Source organism: Stegodyphus dumicola, chromosome 1 (genome assembly GCF_044657685.1).
Source record: "Stegodyphus dumicola isolate Sdum_Otavi_A_Nest chromosome 1, ASM4465768v1".
Lineage (NCBI taxonomy): Eukaryota > Metazoa > Arthropoda > Arachnida > Araneae > Eresidae > Stegodyphus > Stegodyphus dumicola.
Genome location: NC_140768.1, coordinates 98,021,903 through 98,041,991, shown reverse-complemented (window position 1 = coordinate 98,041,991; position 20,089 = coordinate 98,021,903). Strand labels below are relative to the sequence as shown.

At 30.3% G+C, this 20,089-nt stretch overlaps 1 protein-coding gene across 12 annotated transcripts in view; it reads right to left on the bottom strand.

The window, feature by feature from the left end:
* Positions 1 to 20,089, bottom strand: part of LOC118185892 (bromodomain-containing protein 3-like) — a 219,197-nt gene that overhangs the window by 115,236 nt on the left and 83,872 nt on the right. For all 12 annotated transcript variants that reach the window (XM_085817974.1, XM_085817949.1, XM_085817948.1 and 9 more), the window contains 5 exons: positions 16,927 to 17,011; positions 16,442 to 16,782; positions 7,917 to 8,093; positions 7,712 to 7,804; positions 1,362 to 1,463 (listed from right to left, as the gene is read on the bottom strand). In XM_085817974.1, the coding sequence (XP_085674100.1) occupies positions 1,362 to 1,463; positions 7,712 to 7,804; positions 7,917 to 8,093; positions 16,442 to 16,782; positions 16,927 to 17,011 (798 nt within the window). The remainder of the gene's footprint in view (positions 1 to 1,361; positions 1,464 to 7,711; positions 7,805 to 7,916; positions 8,094 to 16,441; positions 16,783 to 16,926; positions 17,012 to 20,089) is intronic.

Below are 20,089 nucleotides of genomic sequence, written 5' to 3'. Positions count from 1 at the left end.
TCTCCAAAAACTCAGAAGAGCAATTCAAAACAAGCGCAGAGGAATGTTGAGCTCTAAGATCTTGTTGATTCACGACAACGCCCGGCTCCACACGGCAAATGTCACTCGTAAAGTTCTTGAATCTTTTAAGTGGGAGTTGTTTCCTCATCCGCCGTACAGTCCCGACCTGGCACCGAGCGACTTCCACCTATTCCCAGCAATGAAGAAGTGGCTGGCTATGCAGCGTTTTGATGACGACGCACAGCTGCAAGAAGAGGTAACGAAGTGGTTGAAAGCGCAGGCGGCCGAATTTTTCGACGAAGGAATTTCCAAGCTCGTACATCGCTACGATAAATGCCTTAATTTGTATGGTGACTATGTAGAAAAGTAGTATTTGAGTGTGGCTTTCATCTGTATATAATAAAATTTTTTTCCTATACTTTGTTTATTTTTTTATTCCAAAACGTAATCTACTTTCTGGATAGCCCTCGTACATCATGAATCACGATTTACACATGCAGCATTTACTCAACTTATGTAGGGAATCTAACTGCAGCTATTCGGATTTTTTTTTTTTTATATTTAATTTTATTTAACAACTGCTCATACTTAACTCTAAAATTATATTCATTTGAGCAGTATGTCAAATTATATACATATAGAACATGTGTTTCTTTTATATAGAAGATATTATATGCTTTCACATCTATGAAGAGTTTCCAAGATAATTACTTTGTTCGTATACACAGATGAACTATTTATTGGGTTGTCAGATGAATTCATCCCCACCTTTAATATTATTTGAAAAAACATTTAAAATGCTTTATTGTCACATTAAATGGCTTTTCTTCCCTTTTTAGTCACTCATCTACAATTTCTGTTCATAATTATTTTAATAATACGATTTAAAATTTTCCTTTCTAAGTAGTAGTAATCCAGTAGACAAAAATTAAAGCCCTTTTAAAAAATTCACTGAAGAATACATTACTGATTGATGATACAGTATAAGATTTAAAAGAAAATTAGAAACAAAAAGAATTTATATGACACTCGTATAGAATATATGAAAAATATATAACTTCCCTCATGCTCACTACTTCAATCTTTTATTTACACTAAAGGACAGCCAATGCACAGAGAATACTTTTTCACAAAACATTCTGAAGTTATCACATGGTCACTAAAAAGAACTCACATATTTTTTTATGATATATGCATATGCTTTATATGAATCTATATACTAATTCAAACTTGACTAAAAGCATTGTTTCAACATCTCATTCATGAGAAAGTCATTATAGAGTTCATAACACTATTGTGGGATAATTTTACAATTTCATTATTTCAAATAATAATAAGTTTTATACTCAATTTGTACTTACTCTCACTGTACCCAGATCCATAGGAGTTTTAATTATGTCATAATAATCATGAAGATTTAAAAGTTTCACATCAACTGGTTTATAAAATGGCCATGCATAACCCTAAAAGTGCAAAAAAGGATAGGGCATTTATAATCAATCAATCTTCAGAAAGAATAACCAATAAAAAATCACAAGTAGGAACTCACAGAGTGAAATATAATTCCAGATTATATTAAATCAAGAAATCAATTGAACCACATGTATAAATATTAGACAGATATTTAAAAGCAAAAGAGAATAAAACAAAACACAGGAACATGTGACAATTAGGTAGCAGATGTTTTCTAAAACCCAAACTGTTCATTTAGACTGCAATTACGTACTTTAAAGTGAAAATGCAAACTTTAGAGTACAGCACAATATACTCAAAATTTTGAAAAAAATGTCAATTACCATTCATAAAATACAGTTACTTAAATATATTTCTTATATATCTTGCATATGACTTACATAAGAATATTTATGAATGAATTGTGAATTTTTCGTTTAAGAAATTCACTACTTTTGGTGTTGTATAAGTCTTTGTATAAGTCTTTTGGTTTTGTATATATCTACATGGGAAACAAAAATAAACAAGAGTAATAAATATCTCTATATGTATGACGAAACATGAATTGAGCATTGAAGAGTTATGTTTGTAAGCAACTTCCCTTAGAAAACATTTGTCTCCTGCCTGCTCAACAATTATTCACTTTATGCATATTAATTTAGTCTTAAAAAATTCTTTAAAGATTCTATGCTTAATTTTTATATTATTAAATTTTTTCATGTATTTAGATGCTTGCACTTAATTTACATATTCTTTCTGAATTTGAATGATATTGCAAATTAATTCCCAGCAATAATTAATCTTTTATTTGTTTACAATTGAATTTTCTTAATTTATTATATAAATGAGATAATGATAATGTATTTGTTAAATTCTAATTATATATGACTTAGATATATTTTTTATTAATAATCACAGCTCATTTATTACATTCATTTTAGTAGTGAGAATTATGTTTAATCATAATTTTTATTAATTTGGCAACTGTATCATTTACAGTTAATGGAATAATAAAACATATTACGCTGGTATTAATTAAATATACATGCTTTATTACTAGACATCAATTTTATTTTCTGATAAAGTTAATTTGTTTAAGGCATGTGCCTCTCCCAAAACTCACCTTTACCAATTTTTCAGATTCGGCCACTCACTTAATGTTATATCAGAATTTTGAAGCAAATTTGTTAATGTTTCTAATGCTTCTACTAACTATATGAGTAACTATAACTAGTAATATGAGCTACAATACCACAAATATAATGAAACGAAACAAATACCATAAATATAATGAAATGGATGAACTATTTGCATTTATTGCTGCATTTGCTTTCTATTAGTATCTATACTGCCCAAAAAGGTCATGTCTAAACAGATTTTCATGTTCAAATTCCCCCTCTGCCCCCACACACAAAAAATCAGAACCAAAAGCACATATTGAAGACAATGCTCTGTGGAACATTTAAGCATAGACTCCAACCTGCAGCAGAAATTTCAGTAGTCAACGCGCGAACGACATTTTCCCAACTTTGAAAATGCATGCATAACACATGTTGTAATTAACCATTCATTAATTTTTAATTAATTGCAATCAATTTTGTTATGTTTAAAATCCATATACATATAAAACTGAATAATTAAAAATATGGCTTATAAATTATATGCAGATTTAAATTCCTCAAACATGTATATCACTAAATCTATTATTATATGAAAAAAGCAAGTTTTTTAAATCAATACTAATCAGAAAAAATCATAAATCATATATATTTATTCTGGATTTGATTTCCACATGGGAAACAAAACTTAAATAACAAAGAGTAATAAATATCAGTATTAAAAAAATACTTATAATTTACGAATGCAAAGATTTATTTGTAGCATGCTTAGCAAGCTTATATTCTGATTTTGAGAATATTTTTTTATAACATAGTTCTTCATTTGGGTGCATACTTATTTTTTCAATCAAAACTGCTTTGAGAGTTTTAGGACCTAATTTTTTTTTTTTTTTTTTTTTTTTTTAGCAACAGAAAAAAAATTTTTTGCAAGCTGCATTTGAATGAGGTATTATTAAGACAGCAAGCATTACAGTAGGCAATGCTTTGTATTTAATACACCCATTCACATTTTTTAATTTGGCAATTTCTCCCCATGCTATATCAACATGCAAATCTACAATTTCTTTCAAATCATCTACTTGATACATGGAAAATTCAATTTCTACTTGATGGAAAAGTATTCATCAAGTAAAGAACAGATGAAAAGTCAGTCCTCAAGTTGATGTCAGCAACTTCAGCATGTTTTAGAAATGGATCACTTAGTGGAAATTTATCTATTAGATATGAACATGTAGTTACAAAAAAAGCTCGGACAGAATTGAAAAATGATTTTACTTCACTTTCATTCAACTTGGCATTTTTTAAATATAATCTTGTGTCTGCACAAATCACTAAATTTTCATTTTCTTTTTGTTTAATATACTTTTGAAAAGAAAGAGATGTTAGAGTAAAATCTTCATTTTCTTTAGAAATTACTGATGGTTTTACAAATCTAACAAATAAATTCATTAAAAGTTCAACAAGTTTTCTTGTCAATTTATGTATATAAGGAGCTTGTTGATGCAAATTAATACAGTCAAAAGTCGTTAATCCGGACTCGTCGGGACTTCGGCGATTCCGGATTATCGATTTTTCCGGATTATAGATCATCAGTTTAAATCTGGTAAGATGGCATGCAGAAATTATAAAATTAAAAATATGAAACCGTAATTTATGAAATAAAGAACAATTATGATCTAAAGGGATCAAATTTATTTGTTTACTTTATTAAACATTTCTTTCAATGCAAATTGTTTAAATTGCTTCGTTTTATGTGATAATACTTTCTCTTTAATTCTATAAACAGACATAATTTCCTGTTTAGTTACAAAGTTGCGCTGTTCAAGTCCTATAATTGCTGTGTCGAGAATACCAACTAATTTGTCAATCGAAATTTTTTCGTTTTCAATAACCTCTGTGTCACTTTCTTCGCTATCAGAAGTGAATTATAATGACGAGGAATTTAATTTAAATCATATCAAAGTCTGAGTACATCGAGATGAAATACTACATTTAGTAAAGAATTATAAGCCAAATAAAATAAAAACATCTGCTCTGAAGATAAGGATAGTGCTGACAGATCAACTTCCAATTCATTGCGCGCTGTGTCGTTTCCCTCCCCCCGCAGAGCAGCGTGAAATTGATAAACATATTTCGGAATGATTAGATGATCAAAGGATATATGCCTTTATCCATTTTTTGCAGCAATTCCTTTTTTTGTTTGATGGACATCGAAACATACTTTCGCTTTGTAGATCCTTTGGGAACTCCAGCATCGGAAAATGTATTTGACATAATCCAAAGTTCAAGCTTACTTTTATAAAATTATTCTAACAGTCTGCAAAAAATAATCGGATCCAATTCGAAGATTAAGGAACAACGCAATCTGCAACATTAACTAAATTAGATAATTTTAGCTTAGCTTATACCGTCCGTTATACATTAAAAGAGCATTCGTAAACATATTTTGCACATGTGCACACGCATATTCGCAGCCGTAAAGGTCTTATGCGCATGCGTCAACTCGACGCATGCACAGAAAGTTTGTAGCTTTGAGGTCCGGATTATGGGTGTCCGAATTAACGACTTTTGACTGTATTTACTGTTATAAACAAAGGCAAAGTATTTTTCAAAAATAACAAGTACAATTCGGTGGTAGGTGATTGTAACATTTTTTAATGTTCTGCAATCTCTCTCCTTCATTCTCACTGTTATCTGGTTGATCTCAAAAAAAAAAAAAAAAAAAAATTATCACAGCATCTCACTGTTCCAAAATCCTTGTTATAAATTCTAAAAGAGACAACCATCTCGTACTGCAATATTTCAAAATTTTATAAGATTTTGCATTCTGTCCCAAAATTCATTGAGCAACTTTGAAGCTATACTTCCACTTCGAACGTTTTTCCATATAAAAATATATATATATATTAACAACATTTTGATTTCTGAGCCAATTAATTGTTCAGTAGCCTTTTTTGAAGCTATATGCAAGAAGTAGCATAGACAACCTTGGATGACTATACTTGGTTGATGCATTTTGATAAAGGATGCTACACCTTTAAACTTTCCAATCATATTTTTAGCATTATCTGAAGAAAATGATAAGCAATTTTTCCATTCTAAACCTTTGCTTTTAAAATTTTCATTTATACAATTAAAAATACCTTCTCCGGTATTATTCGTGCACTCTAAAATAGAAATCAGTGATGTAATTATCACTCCATTTTCTTTACTGTAATATGTTATAATCAATGGATACAGTTTGTTATCATTGTTATCATTACTTCCATCAGTACTTGGAGAAAACGATGTATTGCACACTGATTTTATAATATTGGCAATAGTACTTTCTGCAAGCGTTTTCACAATAGCGGCAGTTTTGGTATGATTACAGTTAAATTTTTTTGCTCTGGCAGAATCCGGAAACATTGCTTTGAAAAGCTCTTTGGAATGATCCGAAACAGAAAGCAGTAGATTGTGTTCAATTAAAAATCAAGCAAAACAGCATTCGGCCTTCTATAGGACCTGTTTCGTCATCTTTTATTAAGAAATTCGTAATTTCTTTAGATTCAACAGTGCCAAGTTCTATGTTTTTGAGAAAAAACATGCCATTTACAGTCATCTTTTCCACCATGTGCAACTGAGAAGTCTTTGTTGCATACACTGCAGCGTGCGTGATTCACAGAAATTATGGATGCTTTAATGCATGGAAATTCTGAAGAATATGAATCTGCTTTGATAATTTTGGCTTTTTCATTCAATGTAGCATTATTTAAAAAAAAAAAAAAAAAAAAAAAAAACCTTCTACCTGAATCCCAGTTTACACGACACACGCTAAGCTCTCGCCATAATCCAAGCAAAGGAGCTGAAGGCAAGGTAAATACACAGCAGCAACGAACCTGGGAGACCAAATGTTGCGGGGAAATATTGGCAAGTCATTAACGATTGGAGTTACTGATTTACGATTGGCTATTCTTCAAAACCAGCAATGCACTCAACGTGTGATATATGATGACACAAGTATTCAGCCAATCATCGGATGAACTGGTTGGTTACGTTATGCGTACTTGTTCTCCTACTCTGTTTCTGTAAAATCCGTAGTTTTTCCCATACTTTTCGTAGCTCGTAGTTTATTATGAATTTCCGTAGAAACTTTGGAGAATCCATAATAGTTGGAGTCTATGTTCAAGTTCAAATCTAAAATCATACTGCTGTGTTTGTTCATAAGCCTCAAGACAAAAAAGTCTGGTCATATACTGTATTTGACGGCATATAAGACACACTTTTTTCCCTAAATTTGGTATCAAAAAAGTTACCCGCGTCTTATACATGAAGGTAACTGCATTCAATAATTGTTTATTTGGCTTTTACGAAATTTGAGAACTAAAAGAAACAACGCTATTGAAACTTCTTTCCTTGTGTGTGGCCGTCTAAATAAGGGTGCATCTTATATGTCGTCAAATCTGGTATATATATTACTTTGGAAATATATATAATATAATTTAAGTGTATGTGATCACAATCCTTAGGTTAATTAAATTGAATGAAATAGAGAACTTATGTGAAATACATATTCTAAAAACTGCCATATGCTAGAGTAAATGAAAGATAAATTGCACTGTGTAACAGAACTAGTTGATTATAACCAAACTATTCTATCAAACGCCACCTAGTGGTGACAAACGATTTACCAGCTACCTCAAGACAAGGGTAGGTTCTTTATTATTATATCTACGTAATTCAAACATTTATTTTAAATGTTAGATGTTTTGTTTCACTGCACGGTCTGCTCATCCAGTGACATTCATTTCAGTGTATATGTTCTGCTCTAATGTATATTTTCTTTGTAACTGTTCCTGTGCTCTGTTAATACATACTTTTAGAGCTAGCCGGTTTTTGTGTTTATAGACGACTAGTTACAACTTTGGAATAATGGCAAATAAATAGGGAAATATTTCCAAAGAGCCATCCAGATGACTAAGGTTTCTGCTCCCAGACACCCTGAAGTTTCAAAAGGCTATGAGTGAGAAGTATTTTCTTGATTATAATTCCAAAATGACCCCTTGAATTTGTAACTTGATTGCCTTTTCCCCTAATACATGTACTACTTAGATTGTCAACACATAATAACTACTATGCAACTATACACAACTACTACTTACCGCATGCTTCTTGGCAAATAGTTCTTTTAATAGTGCGTGGCAATACTTCATTTGTTCTGTCATCTTATTCTTTTTTAATTTTGCATTGTTGGGCTAAAAATGAACGAAATTCAATTTCATTCAATAAATCATGTAGAACAAAATTTTTCCAGTTTAATATTTTGTGCTAATAATGAAAAATACATCCACTGAAAAAACAATTTACCTCGACTGAAACAGGAGTTTCAGGTAAGTCTTTTGAAGGTTTCTTTATTGGTCGCCCACTTTCACGACGTGTGGACAATTTTGGTACTTTATCAGGCGGAACAGGAGGAACTACAGGTTCTATCACTGTATTTGCTGGTGTTGTTGTATCTGCTTTCCGCTTAACTCCCTTTTTTGCCTTCATGAAAGAAATGTTATAAAATAAATACCTCAATTTTCAAACCATACGCATTTAAAATTAATAACAGAATGCCTCAGATGTAAATGTTACTGAGCAATGGCCCATTATTAAAGCAAATTTAATGAATGTTTCATATACACCTTTCACCAGAATAAACACACAATGCTATCAATAACTAATAATATAACAAATTTTAAATAAGAAATCATTTAACTCCTCTGGGCTTTTTTAAGCATGCAAAAATAAGAAATGCACTAAAACAGGTCTTCTCATCTCGGACAACATATGTAGTACTAATATGTACCATTAAATAGTTTTTTCAGTGAAATCTGAGTAGGGAACAAATATGTGCATGCGTAGGTGGTGAGTGTGTGCCTATATACATTTTTAAAAAATCTCCCTACATAATCTGAAACAACAAAGGATGAAAAAACTTTCAAATAATTTCACTGAAACTTTCATAACAATGACTGCATTTTTAGTACTTTTAAAATCAGTTTATCCACTTTATGTCTCCCACCCCCTTCTGAATGAAATGAGAGGTTAAAAACACAGCTAGTTAATTTGTGCATATTCCACCCCTGATGAAATATGTCCACTTATTTTGTTAATTTTCATTTCACTTTGCTTTTATCTCCCCCTCCCAATAACAGATATTTTCTAGTTTATTGCTGTGGTATTTAATTCACCATTCATTTGTATCCTTACAGCAAATATTCCACTTTGCCTTATTCCACTTTGTTATGTGTTTTAATACTTTTACAGGCATTTTACATTATTTCTATTTGTATTCTTATGTTTATACATTTCATAAATTGTCAAATTGGCTCTGGGTGAAAGAAATTTACATTATTAAATACTTCTTTTCAGCTTACAAAGCAAACTTACATCTCTCCCAATATAATTTGAACTTTCACATTATGAAATATTTATTGCTTTTCAGCTTACATACGCAAACTTACATCTCTCTCAATATAATTTGAACTTAGAATATTAGTATAAACTTGAAGAAGTACATATTTATATATAGCGAACTTCCCATATGACCTTCTATACCTGTAATTTCTGACTATTTGGATCATTATTGGAGTTATTAACTTTGAGAAACATAATTGCCTTTGGACTAATTATCTTTCTATCTTCTTCGAATGCAATTTCACTATCACTCTCTTCATATTCTGCTCTTATGATAACAGAAACAATATCTGCATTACTTAAGCACTGTAAGCCTAGCTCAGTCGAATCATTTTCAAACCATTCCTCAATGTCTTTTGTATTTTTGAATAATTTGACATTTTTATTTTTTTCCCCGTGTACAATTTCAGTTATTGCCTTGACTTATTCATAAATGGATAAATTTCCAATTTCTATATTAAGAAGACTCTTTTTCCTGATTGAAACATTATTATTGTGTTTATTTTCGACCAAGTTTTGCTACTTCGTATATCACATGCAACAGAGCAAACTTTTCCTAAAACTTCAAAAAGTCATCATCTTCCTCAGTAAGAGTTAGTAGAACAACAGAATGGTAAAGTTGTTTTACTGACGATATAACACCTTGGCTGAATTAAACTGGTAGCATTTGTTAGTAAAAATATAACCATCATTAACTGTTTGTTGTTTCCTTACACACCCTCATTAGCAGCAGTGAGGTTGTACATGATGTTAAATGTTCATCTAAAGCGTCTTTCCCTCGCTAGAGGGCGCCAGGGGTTCCTTAGTGAGCGAAATTACAACTTTTTGTTGTTGTTGTAACCAGTAGATAGTTCGTTTTCGAATCCGTGTGATGGATGGATAAATTGATTCGTACAGCCATGAGAGAAAAAGAGACGCTGTACAAGAAAATGTATTTAAATATTAATTTTTTTCCTTTCGAATGTTTTATGTAAATAAAATGTGATGTCAAGGAATAGAATTGTGGTGAACATCATGTCAGATTCAATGCTGCATCAGAAAAGGTAAATGAATTGTGTTCTTGTTTTTTAAATCAGTTATATAAATAGAACCTGCATACGTCAGTGAATTCTGACAACTTCGATCAACAGTAGTTGATTAATTACATAATAATGGGCACCACCATGAATGAATAATCTGCACTCATATAATAAAGAGTACACAATATATATATACACACATGCACAATATTTAACTTGAAACTGCACTAAATTTTAATTGAAAAGACCAAAAAAGAATTTGTGGTATACTAAATTATAAATTTGAGGCGCGGTGGGGCAGTGGCTAGCACATCGCGCAGCAGCACCACAGATCCGAGGTTCGAACATCGGGCTGGGCAAGGTCAACTCAGTTTTTCACCCTTTGATTTCCAACCCTTGGCCCGATAAAATGAATACCAAGTTCACTTGGGGACTAAACACTGGGGGTCCTGTGACAAGTTGACCACTTGTTCAGGACAAATGCTTACGCATCCCGGGGCCCACGGTCAAGAAAGCAGATTTCGGAGCACAGCAGGCCTTGGCCCATTAGGACTGTTTATGCCACTGAGTTTAGTTTTAATTTCAAAGAAATGCACATTAAAAGTTGAAGGAGAAGGATAGCAATAAAAATTCAATAAAAGAATCAGAAAACATTTTACAACGTTGCATTTTATTCTTGAGAGAAGTTAAGTTCTTGCAACTGCAATATCAGGCAAAAGATAAGTACCCCCCGCATACGATTACTAGGTTATGGGAATCATAAAATATAAACACCTCACTTACTAGCAAGTTTTAAAAGTCCTTATAATGATAATTCATAATTAAATTTATTGAGGATCAAAATCCTTACACTCATAAACAAACTGGCACAGTATAAGCAATTGGTTGGCACAGCTACTTATTCTTCACAAATTGTGAACAGATGCATTTTAAGTAAAGTTTTCATGTTCTTTCACATATGATCATTCATATAAACAGATATTTCAGCTGAGACTTTTAATGTCTCAAGAAGAAATAGAATGGAAACTAAAAAGTAGAAATAATTATGCGCACCGAGAATGGCAGATGCCATCTAAAATTTGGAAAGCATTAGGCTTCAAACACTTGACTGTCAGAACAATTACAAAAGGCAGCTAAAGAATAATGTACCATGAGCAATACATCACTTAATATTAAGGAAATCTGTAGCTACTGCGAAATCATCATTAGCATATCTGTGCTATTCATCAGGACTCATATACATAAATCTACCTTAAAAATATTTTCAGATATAGATCTCATTTATAACTTAACTAAACATTAAAAGGTCTTTCTCATACATAATATAAAATTTATTTATAACCTATACTAAAAAAATAAACTAGCTGTGAAATTTCAGTACTTTGCTAAACGTTCTGTGAACTGGGATGGAAATAAGATTAATTTTTAAGATACCTCCTCACAAAAAAATGCATCCTTAATATTCCAATCATAACTATAAAAAAGATATTTAAGTCCCGAAAGTCCAGTTAAAGAGGAATACTTTAAAAATTCCATAGGCAACATTCATAATATACCTTTAACTCTCATTCTCTGTGTATTTCATTATTTTTACTTTTATTTCAATTTCTTCTTCAACAGTCTAACTTAACCAGATTTTTCTCTAAATGAATGTTGTGAAAGGCCCTAAAAATCTTTATTTAAATTAAAAAAAAAAATTGAAGTTAAAAAGCTTCTAATCACGAGCCACAAAGAATAAATATCACTATAATCTTTAAAAAAATTCTGATGTGTACACCACATGACCTCCACAATTGGAATATTAAATTATACGCACATTTCGTTTAAACTTATTGGATTGAATTAAATCTACTTGGCCGACAGTGCATAATCCACAATAGAATAAATGCATTCCTTAAAATTCATTTTATTTGTTTACCATAGCGACACTCCGGTTCACTTAACAGTAGGTTCACTTAACAGTATTATATTTCGTTCATACTATAACTCAGAATGCACAAAATTTATATCATTTAAAAAATTATCTAATTGTTGCCACATGTTCTATTCAAATACTATAATAAAGCTAGAATGATGTATAAAAGAAATTAAGCAAACAAAACAAAAAAGAAACAGTTTTTCACAGACGATTGAGTATTTCTCATTCAATTAATTCAGTTCTCACTTCGCGACAAGGCAAAAATACATAAAAACTCAAAATATCTGCATTAAAAATTACGAAGTAACACTTATTTCTTCGAAAAAATTTCAGAGAGGATTAAGCATGATTTAATTCGCAATAATAAATGAAGACATTATCTTTGTTGTTGCGAAGCTACGTTTCTCTAGACTGGCAACAAATCCACTACTCTGCTGTTTCAAATGTAACAAGCAATGGTTGCCATCAAAAAAATTATTAGGCTTAGCGGCACTTAAACAATGTTAAAATATTGATGATTCTAAAAATATTGCATACAGATTTACTAAAGGCATAAAAACCTTAAACGGAAGATAAGAACAACATAATTCAATCATTTTTAAAGCAAAAAATGTACAATTTACAAACATATACGAGTAAAGAAACTGAGATCACTGAGCCGGGTAACAGAGTGGATATATATATAAATATATTTTAAAAAATTTAAATTTAAATTTTAACAAACACGTATAAAAGTAAAAAAGCAAATTTAAAGCCAAAAAAAATTTTTTTTAAATATTTAAAAAAATGTATAAACATATAAAAGATTTAATTCTCGAACTAATTTACAATATCATTTAAATTCAGAAGCATAAGCAACTCAAGTGCAAAACCAGACCATAAAAATAAATTCACTAATTTAGCAAATTAAAATTAATCCAAACAATTTTTTTAACAATGCATGTGTGAATGAATGACTGTTGAGCAGGCAGGAGACAGACTTATCAAGGGGAAGTTGCCTCCAAACCTAACTCTCCAATCATTCAATTCGTGTTTCGTCATTCATGTAGGCAAAGGTAAAAGTCAAAACCAAAAGTAAAAAGTGAAGAATGTCCAAAAAGAAATACCAATAAAGTGGTACCCTTAGAAATTAGCATTTAAGAATTAAAGTTCTAAAACAAAAATACTAATGAAGTTTTTTGAGAAACAAGCAAGTAAAGTCAAGTATTAAACTTTTTTTTAAAAAATTAATTTTTTATAAAAAATAATCTAGAAACCAATGTATTTTACAAACCCCTGTCTACAGAAATGAATATGCATATCACCCCCAACACGAATATGCATATCAATAAAAAGAAACTAAAAAAGAACTATACATAATCCATATAAACCAATAAGAAACAAAAAGAACTAATTCACAATTTTTAAAAAACAAATATATAATATAATTTCATATCTAGAAAATACTTAAATACTATATAAAAAATTTTAAAAAAATACTTAAAGCAAGTAAATAGTACGTTTTCATTCTAACTTATCTACTATATGAGCATTGGAGTAAGCAAAAGTGTTTTTATAGAGAAGTAAATGTGTTCTTCAAATTATTGGCATATATACATGGCACTTATGTAGGTAAAGTTGAGTGCCAAGCTGCTATCTTTGTTATATTTAAAATTTTTTGCAAACATTAATTAAAATATAAAATAAATCTAGAAAAAATTAAATTAAATTAAAAATCCTAAAGGTATGTAATTCAAGTTTAAATTTTAACGATCAATTATTTAGGGAGTTAAGCCAATCAAGTTTGCTGGAAGTAAAATAGAGTAAAGTGTTATTGTGAATTAAGAAATGTAAACTGTTTGTAATGTGAAATGTGTGTTCTGTTGAAAAATTATGTAAATATTGTAATGCAAAAAATTAAAGTCATGAAGTAAAAATGAAATGTTTTAAAATTTAAGTTTTAAAGCAATATTTAAAATGTCTAAAAATTTTCCAAAATTTTTTGAAACAAAGTAAAAAAAAAAAAAAAAAAAATCCCAGAAAATTCTCAAAAATTCCTTAAAGAAGTTAAATTTAATGAAAGAAAATATTGTAAGTTTAATGAACTTGATTTCAACTAGTATATCAAAGCTTAACTAAATACTGGGTAAAGTATGGAAAATTAGAAGAAGATTAAAATCACTCAATTCGGGCTATAATTGAGACTTTTGAAAAGAGTTGGCCCTTTATTAGTAAAAGGTAAGAATACAGTATTGATTAAATATACATATTTACAAATTTATTTACAATAAAAATTTACAAATAATTTCTTTACTCTTCTATATCCTTCATTACCCTATAGCTAAGGTTTAAGGTAATGTTATCACATCAAAAAGAGCCAAAAAATTATAAAGTAAAGTTAATGCCTGCCTTTTTAATATATAAATTAATAAATTTTGGTGGTACTTGGCTGTCAACTTGAACATTAATTAGCTTTATTATTTCTTCCTTTAAATCTTCTATTTCAGTACGAACAGTTTACATTTCTTAATTCACAATACCACTTTACTCTATTTTACTTCCAGCAAACTTGATTGGCTTAACTCCCTAAATAATTGATCGTTAAAATTAAAACTTGAATTACATACCTTTAGGATTTTTAATTTAATTTTATTTTTTCTAGATTTATTTTATATTTTAATTAATGTTTGCAAAAAATTTTTAATATAACAAAGATAGCAGCTTGGCACTCAACTTTACCTACATAAGTGCCATCTATATAACTAATTTAAAGAACACATTTACTTCTCTATAAAAACACTTTTGCTTACCCCAACGCTCATATAGTAGATAAGTTAGAATTAAAACGTACTATTTACTTGCTTTAAGTATTTTCTAGATATGAAATTATATTATATATTTGTTTTTTAAAAATTGTGAATTAGTTCTTTTTGTTTCTTATTGGTTTATATGGATTATGTATAGTTCTTTTTTAGTTTCTTTTTATTGATATGCATATTCGTGTCGGGCGTGATATGCATATTCGTTTCTGTAGACAGGGGTTTCTAAAATACATTGGTTTCTAGATTATTTTTTATAAAATATTAATTTTTTTAAAAAAAAAGTTTAATACTTGACTTTACTTTCTTGTTTCTCAAAAAACTTCATTAGTATTTTCCTTTTAGAACTTTAATTCTTAAATGCTAATTTCTAAGGGTACCACTTTATTGGTATTTCTTTTTGGACATTCTTCACTTTTTACTTTTAGTTTTGACTTTTATCCCAGCCTACATGAATGACGAAACACGAATTGAATGATTGGAGAGTTAGGTTTGGAGGCAACCTTCCCTTGATAAGTCTGTCTTCTGCCTGCTCAACAGTCATTCATTCACTTATGCATTTAAAAAAAAATTGTTTGGATTAATTTTAATTTGCTAAATTAGTGAATTTATTTTCATGGATTGGTTTTGCACTTGATTTGCTTATGCTTCTGAATTTAAATGATATTGTAGATTAGTTCGAGAATTAAATCTTTTATATGTTTACACATATTTTAAGTATTTTTTTAAAAAATTTCTTGGCTTTAAATTTGCTATTTTAATTTTGGCTTTAAATTTGCTTTTTTACTTTCATACGTGTTTGTTAAAATTTTAATTTTAATTTGTTTAAATTTAAATTTCATTCCTTGCAGCAATGGCGCAAAGAATTATTTAATTGAATTTTTATTTAAATTAAATTTAATTAAATTGAATTTATTCTTATTAAACAATTTATAAATATATTTATATACGTTTAGCACGACCGATTGTAACCATAATACGAGGTGCACAACTACATATTATAGTAGTCCTATATACAAAATTTCAACGTTCTGAGGCTACTCGTTTTTTAGTTATGCGAGATACATACATACGTTCGTACAGACACCATGAAAAATTCTCTTCAGAATTCATTTTAAAGCAGTTTCATGATTTTTTTGGAGGAAAAGAGTCTTTTATTCTGTCCTTACGTACAGATATCACGCAAAAACATAGTTAAATTGCATTCGAAAGCGGCATTTTCATTTAAATATGCTGCCTGAAACTTTTCATGATTACAATACTTCCTTTTTACTTCGTACAAGGAAGTAAAAAAATGGCTTAAAAGATATACTTAACCCTCTGAGTGGCACAGGTTTTGGATTTGTCATGAAGATCGGTATTTATGCTGCATTTATTAGCTAAATTTATATAATTACTTATTTTAGCCTCTATTTTCATAAACTTACATTCATTAAGATTGCATTTACATTATTAAAGAAAGTAAGAAAGTAAAATATCTTAAGTTATAAGTTTGTATCAAGTGACAAAAGATCTCATGACCGGATAAAGCTGGTCACGCAGCTCAGAGGGTTAATAACATTTTGAGAAGTACTACATTCTACTGTCAAATGACAAAGCAGTACCATATTAAAATTAAGTACTATGATTAAACTATATGGATAGTTAACAATAAAGAAAAACATTTCTCATTATACTTGCTACACAATAATTTACCTTTGTGGGAGCTGTAGTAACCACAGGATCAGGAGTTCTGGCAGGTGCTTTCTGGTTTTCAGCTGCAGATGCTGCAGCCCTAGAATGAGGAGCATGGTGATGAGTATCACTTGATGAATAACTGGAATGCCTTAAAGTAGGGGGAGATGCTGATGGAGATGCTGACAGAGTTGTTGGCGTATTTGTACTTCCTGGAATAGTAAATGGAGTAGTTGTCCGCGTGGAAGGGGGCACTGGGGTCAAAGGTGAACTTGAGACAGGAGAAACACAATTTTTTGCTCCAGCAGGAACAGGTGATGTCAACTTTGAATTAAGTGGAGTGTTCACAGCCCCAACTGCAGCTAGTGACAGAAGTGAATAAGTAAATCAATATTTAAGTCAATAACCAAATTTTAAATGTATTACATTAAATTACCCTTTCCAAAAATTTTCTATATGAAACCTTTTAGAGCATTTTCATAATTCCTATTTTGTAAATAACAAACCTTTTGGCCGTCCAGCGCCCTTTCCTTTTTTCCCTTTCCCTTTCCCACCAGGTGTTCTAATTGCAGGCATTGGAATTTCAATTTCCTAACAAAAAGAAAAGCAATATAAAATTAGTTATGTAAACAAACAAAATAAGTACTGAAATATTCAAAAGCTGCCACAAAAATTTCAACTAAATCTATATAATTTTGAGGGACATCTCAACTCTGGAAGAAATACCATGCAGTTGGTAAATGATGATGTTATATAAATACAGCTTGAGAAGTGTAATGGATAAAGCATACTTGCCAACCTATGACACTCAAAAATCAGGAGATTTTTTTTTTAAGAAATCAAGAGATTTTTCACAATGTTAAAACTACTTTTTAAATGATAAAAATATAGTTTTTAATAATGAATTAACTTTAAATAGTTACTAATTCATAAATGCAAGCAACACAAAAATACCTTACACATAAAAAAGCATTTTTATTACTTGCATCGTTTAAGAGGGGGGGGGAAGAAGACACTTTAATCAGTTTTTGTACAAACATTATGTATGAACAGTGGTAGATTTTGCTTAAAAAAGAAACTTCATAATTTTGTTCATAGCAATTGCCATGTAAGCCTGTTTTCGCTAATAAAAGTTTTTCTAATGTGTCATTACTAATATTAGACCTAAATTTAGTCCTCATTTTTGCAACACTGAAAAATCCTCTCACACTCTGCATTACTATGGGGAACTGTCAAGATGGCCAACATAATTCTAAACAGTTCACTATATTTTAAAATTCCATCAGCACCTTTCAGTTTTCCAATTAAACACCACTGGGTGTCAATCCTCTATGATTTCATAACTTCATTTAAGTTTTCTAATTATAAACTGCAAAATTGCGACTGCAATGTTTATCAGTGGCAACATCAATATCATCATCTCTCATGAATAAATGAAGTAACACAGGAAATCTGTTAAAAAAGTACCTTATATCAGAAAAAGATGCATTTGCTAGAGCAGAAACTTTAGCATGCAAAATCACTTCATCGATGACTGGAAATTTATGTAGTATGTAATCATATACTCGACAGAATAACTTCTAACATGAAGATAAAACTTATTTTTGTCTTCTTCTGATTTTCTATTTCACCATAAATCACATCATATATAGAATTACAAGACAAAACACATACAGGTTTTACGAACTTTGATAAAATGTCTTTAAACAGATCATAAATCATTGATTGCAAAACATGAATTTAATGGAATTCTGCTTTGTAGAACTGTGTTAAGAACATCGAATGATGGCAAAATGAATTGTAAAAAAAAGCAAAAAGCTTTGTTAAGGTCCGAAGAAAAAAACATAAATATTCGTTCTTCAAAAGATAAACTTACAGTAATCGTCAAATGTTTTGTGTGTTGAGCAATTTTTTTTATTTTGAGAGAAATTTGTATCAGCTTTACGCTTATATTTTGCAGTATTATTTTGAGAACTGCCATTTGAATTGCTGAATGGTGCAGAAATTATTTTTCTCAAACCTATTTTTAACAATGGAAGTAGTAAGTATATCTCCATTTACTTTACGTATTTTATAACTTTCAATAGAGTATTTTATCGTAACTCTCAAAGCATTTACTTCTTTAAAAAATGCAAGAAGTGGGTTCCATTGATCGAGGATTCTAGATAAGCATTTCTTTAAAGACAGCCAGAGTGTACACACAGGTTTCAAAATTTTTCTCATTTCAGTATTATGCAGCTGTTGGAACTGTTTAAATTTTTCCTTCCTTTTAGAACTCCTTTAAAGATAACAATAATAACTACTATAAACAATGTGTTCATCTACATTTATTGGTAAAGAAGCTGCCCTTTTTTCAGCTGCTAAATTTAAGAGGTGACTGGTGCATCTCATAATCCGCAAATCTGAATTTTCCTTTCTTACGATGCTTCAAACACCAGTCTTTAAGCCTACCATTACTGGTGCATTACCGACACCAAGTGCCAGAGGAACTGCACTTTCTTTTAAAGTTTTAATAATTAGCTGTACTATATTAAAGCCTGTCGAATGTCCTTCTAAAGTGGGGACAGAAAGTAAACTGCACTCAATTTCTGAAGACTCTGTATTAAAAAAAGAAACAACAATTGGATACAGTTTTGAATCGGTATTATTGCTTCCATCCGTAGAGAGGCAGAATGGAGCTGTTTTAATGCAATCAATAACTGAAGATTAATTTTTCAAACCCATTTCTTTAACAATTGCTCCTGTTTTCGTTCTTACACTTTAGTATTTCTTAGCGATTTCACTATCGGGAAACATTTTCCTAAATAAAGCTGCAGCGTGATCCAATACATTCAGTGGCAGGTTGTGCTCCAGTAAAAAGGCAGAGAACAGACATTCTGAACTTTTTGGTCCTTTGTTTCGAAAGAAAATTTGATTTTTCGTTTCCCCCCCCCAAAACCAACTTATGTTGTCCTTGTGTACGCACATGTTTGAGAACATCGCCCTTCTCACATGCGAAATCGAAAAATCGCAACGACAGGCGTTACACATTGCAAATTTATTACATTTCCTTGAGGAAATAATGGAAGGAAAGTCAACTGTGTACGATTTTTGAAACGTACACGAGTATTTCCCTTTTCTCACAGACATAACAAAAGATGATAATTTCTAAAACTATTTCTTGAAGGCATATGTACTCACACAACTCAGGACAAGATGAACAAAATAACTAAAGAACATCCAAATTACAGCTTGCTTTGTCCTCATTGGCTAATATATGCCAGATGACACGCAGTGGAGCTCGATGCCTATTGGAGAACTGGAGAATGACATTTCTGGATACGTATATGCTCTCAGTCCCAAAGCAGAAGTACTCTCGGGACAAGCACTACCACATTACTTAAAGCTCTAAAAGGATATTATCAGGTCAAGTAATGTACTTTCATTAATACGAAACTTGAAGTCTAATGTTATGACCTGACCTGAAGCAGAAGTTACCTAATTTGCAAGGTTTTGTTTTAGATATAATGTAGAGAAAATTAAATTGCTTTCAGACGTCAAAAATCACTTTTTTTTTTTTTTGTTGTTTGTTCATATAACAAAGTATTAAGCCAAATTCCATAAAAATCATGAGAAATTTTAAGAATAAGAAAAAGTCAGTAGAAATATATTGTAAATCACGTTGGCGGG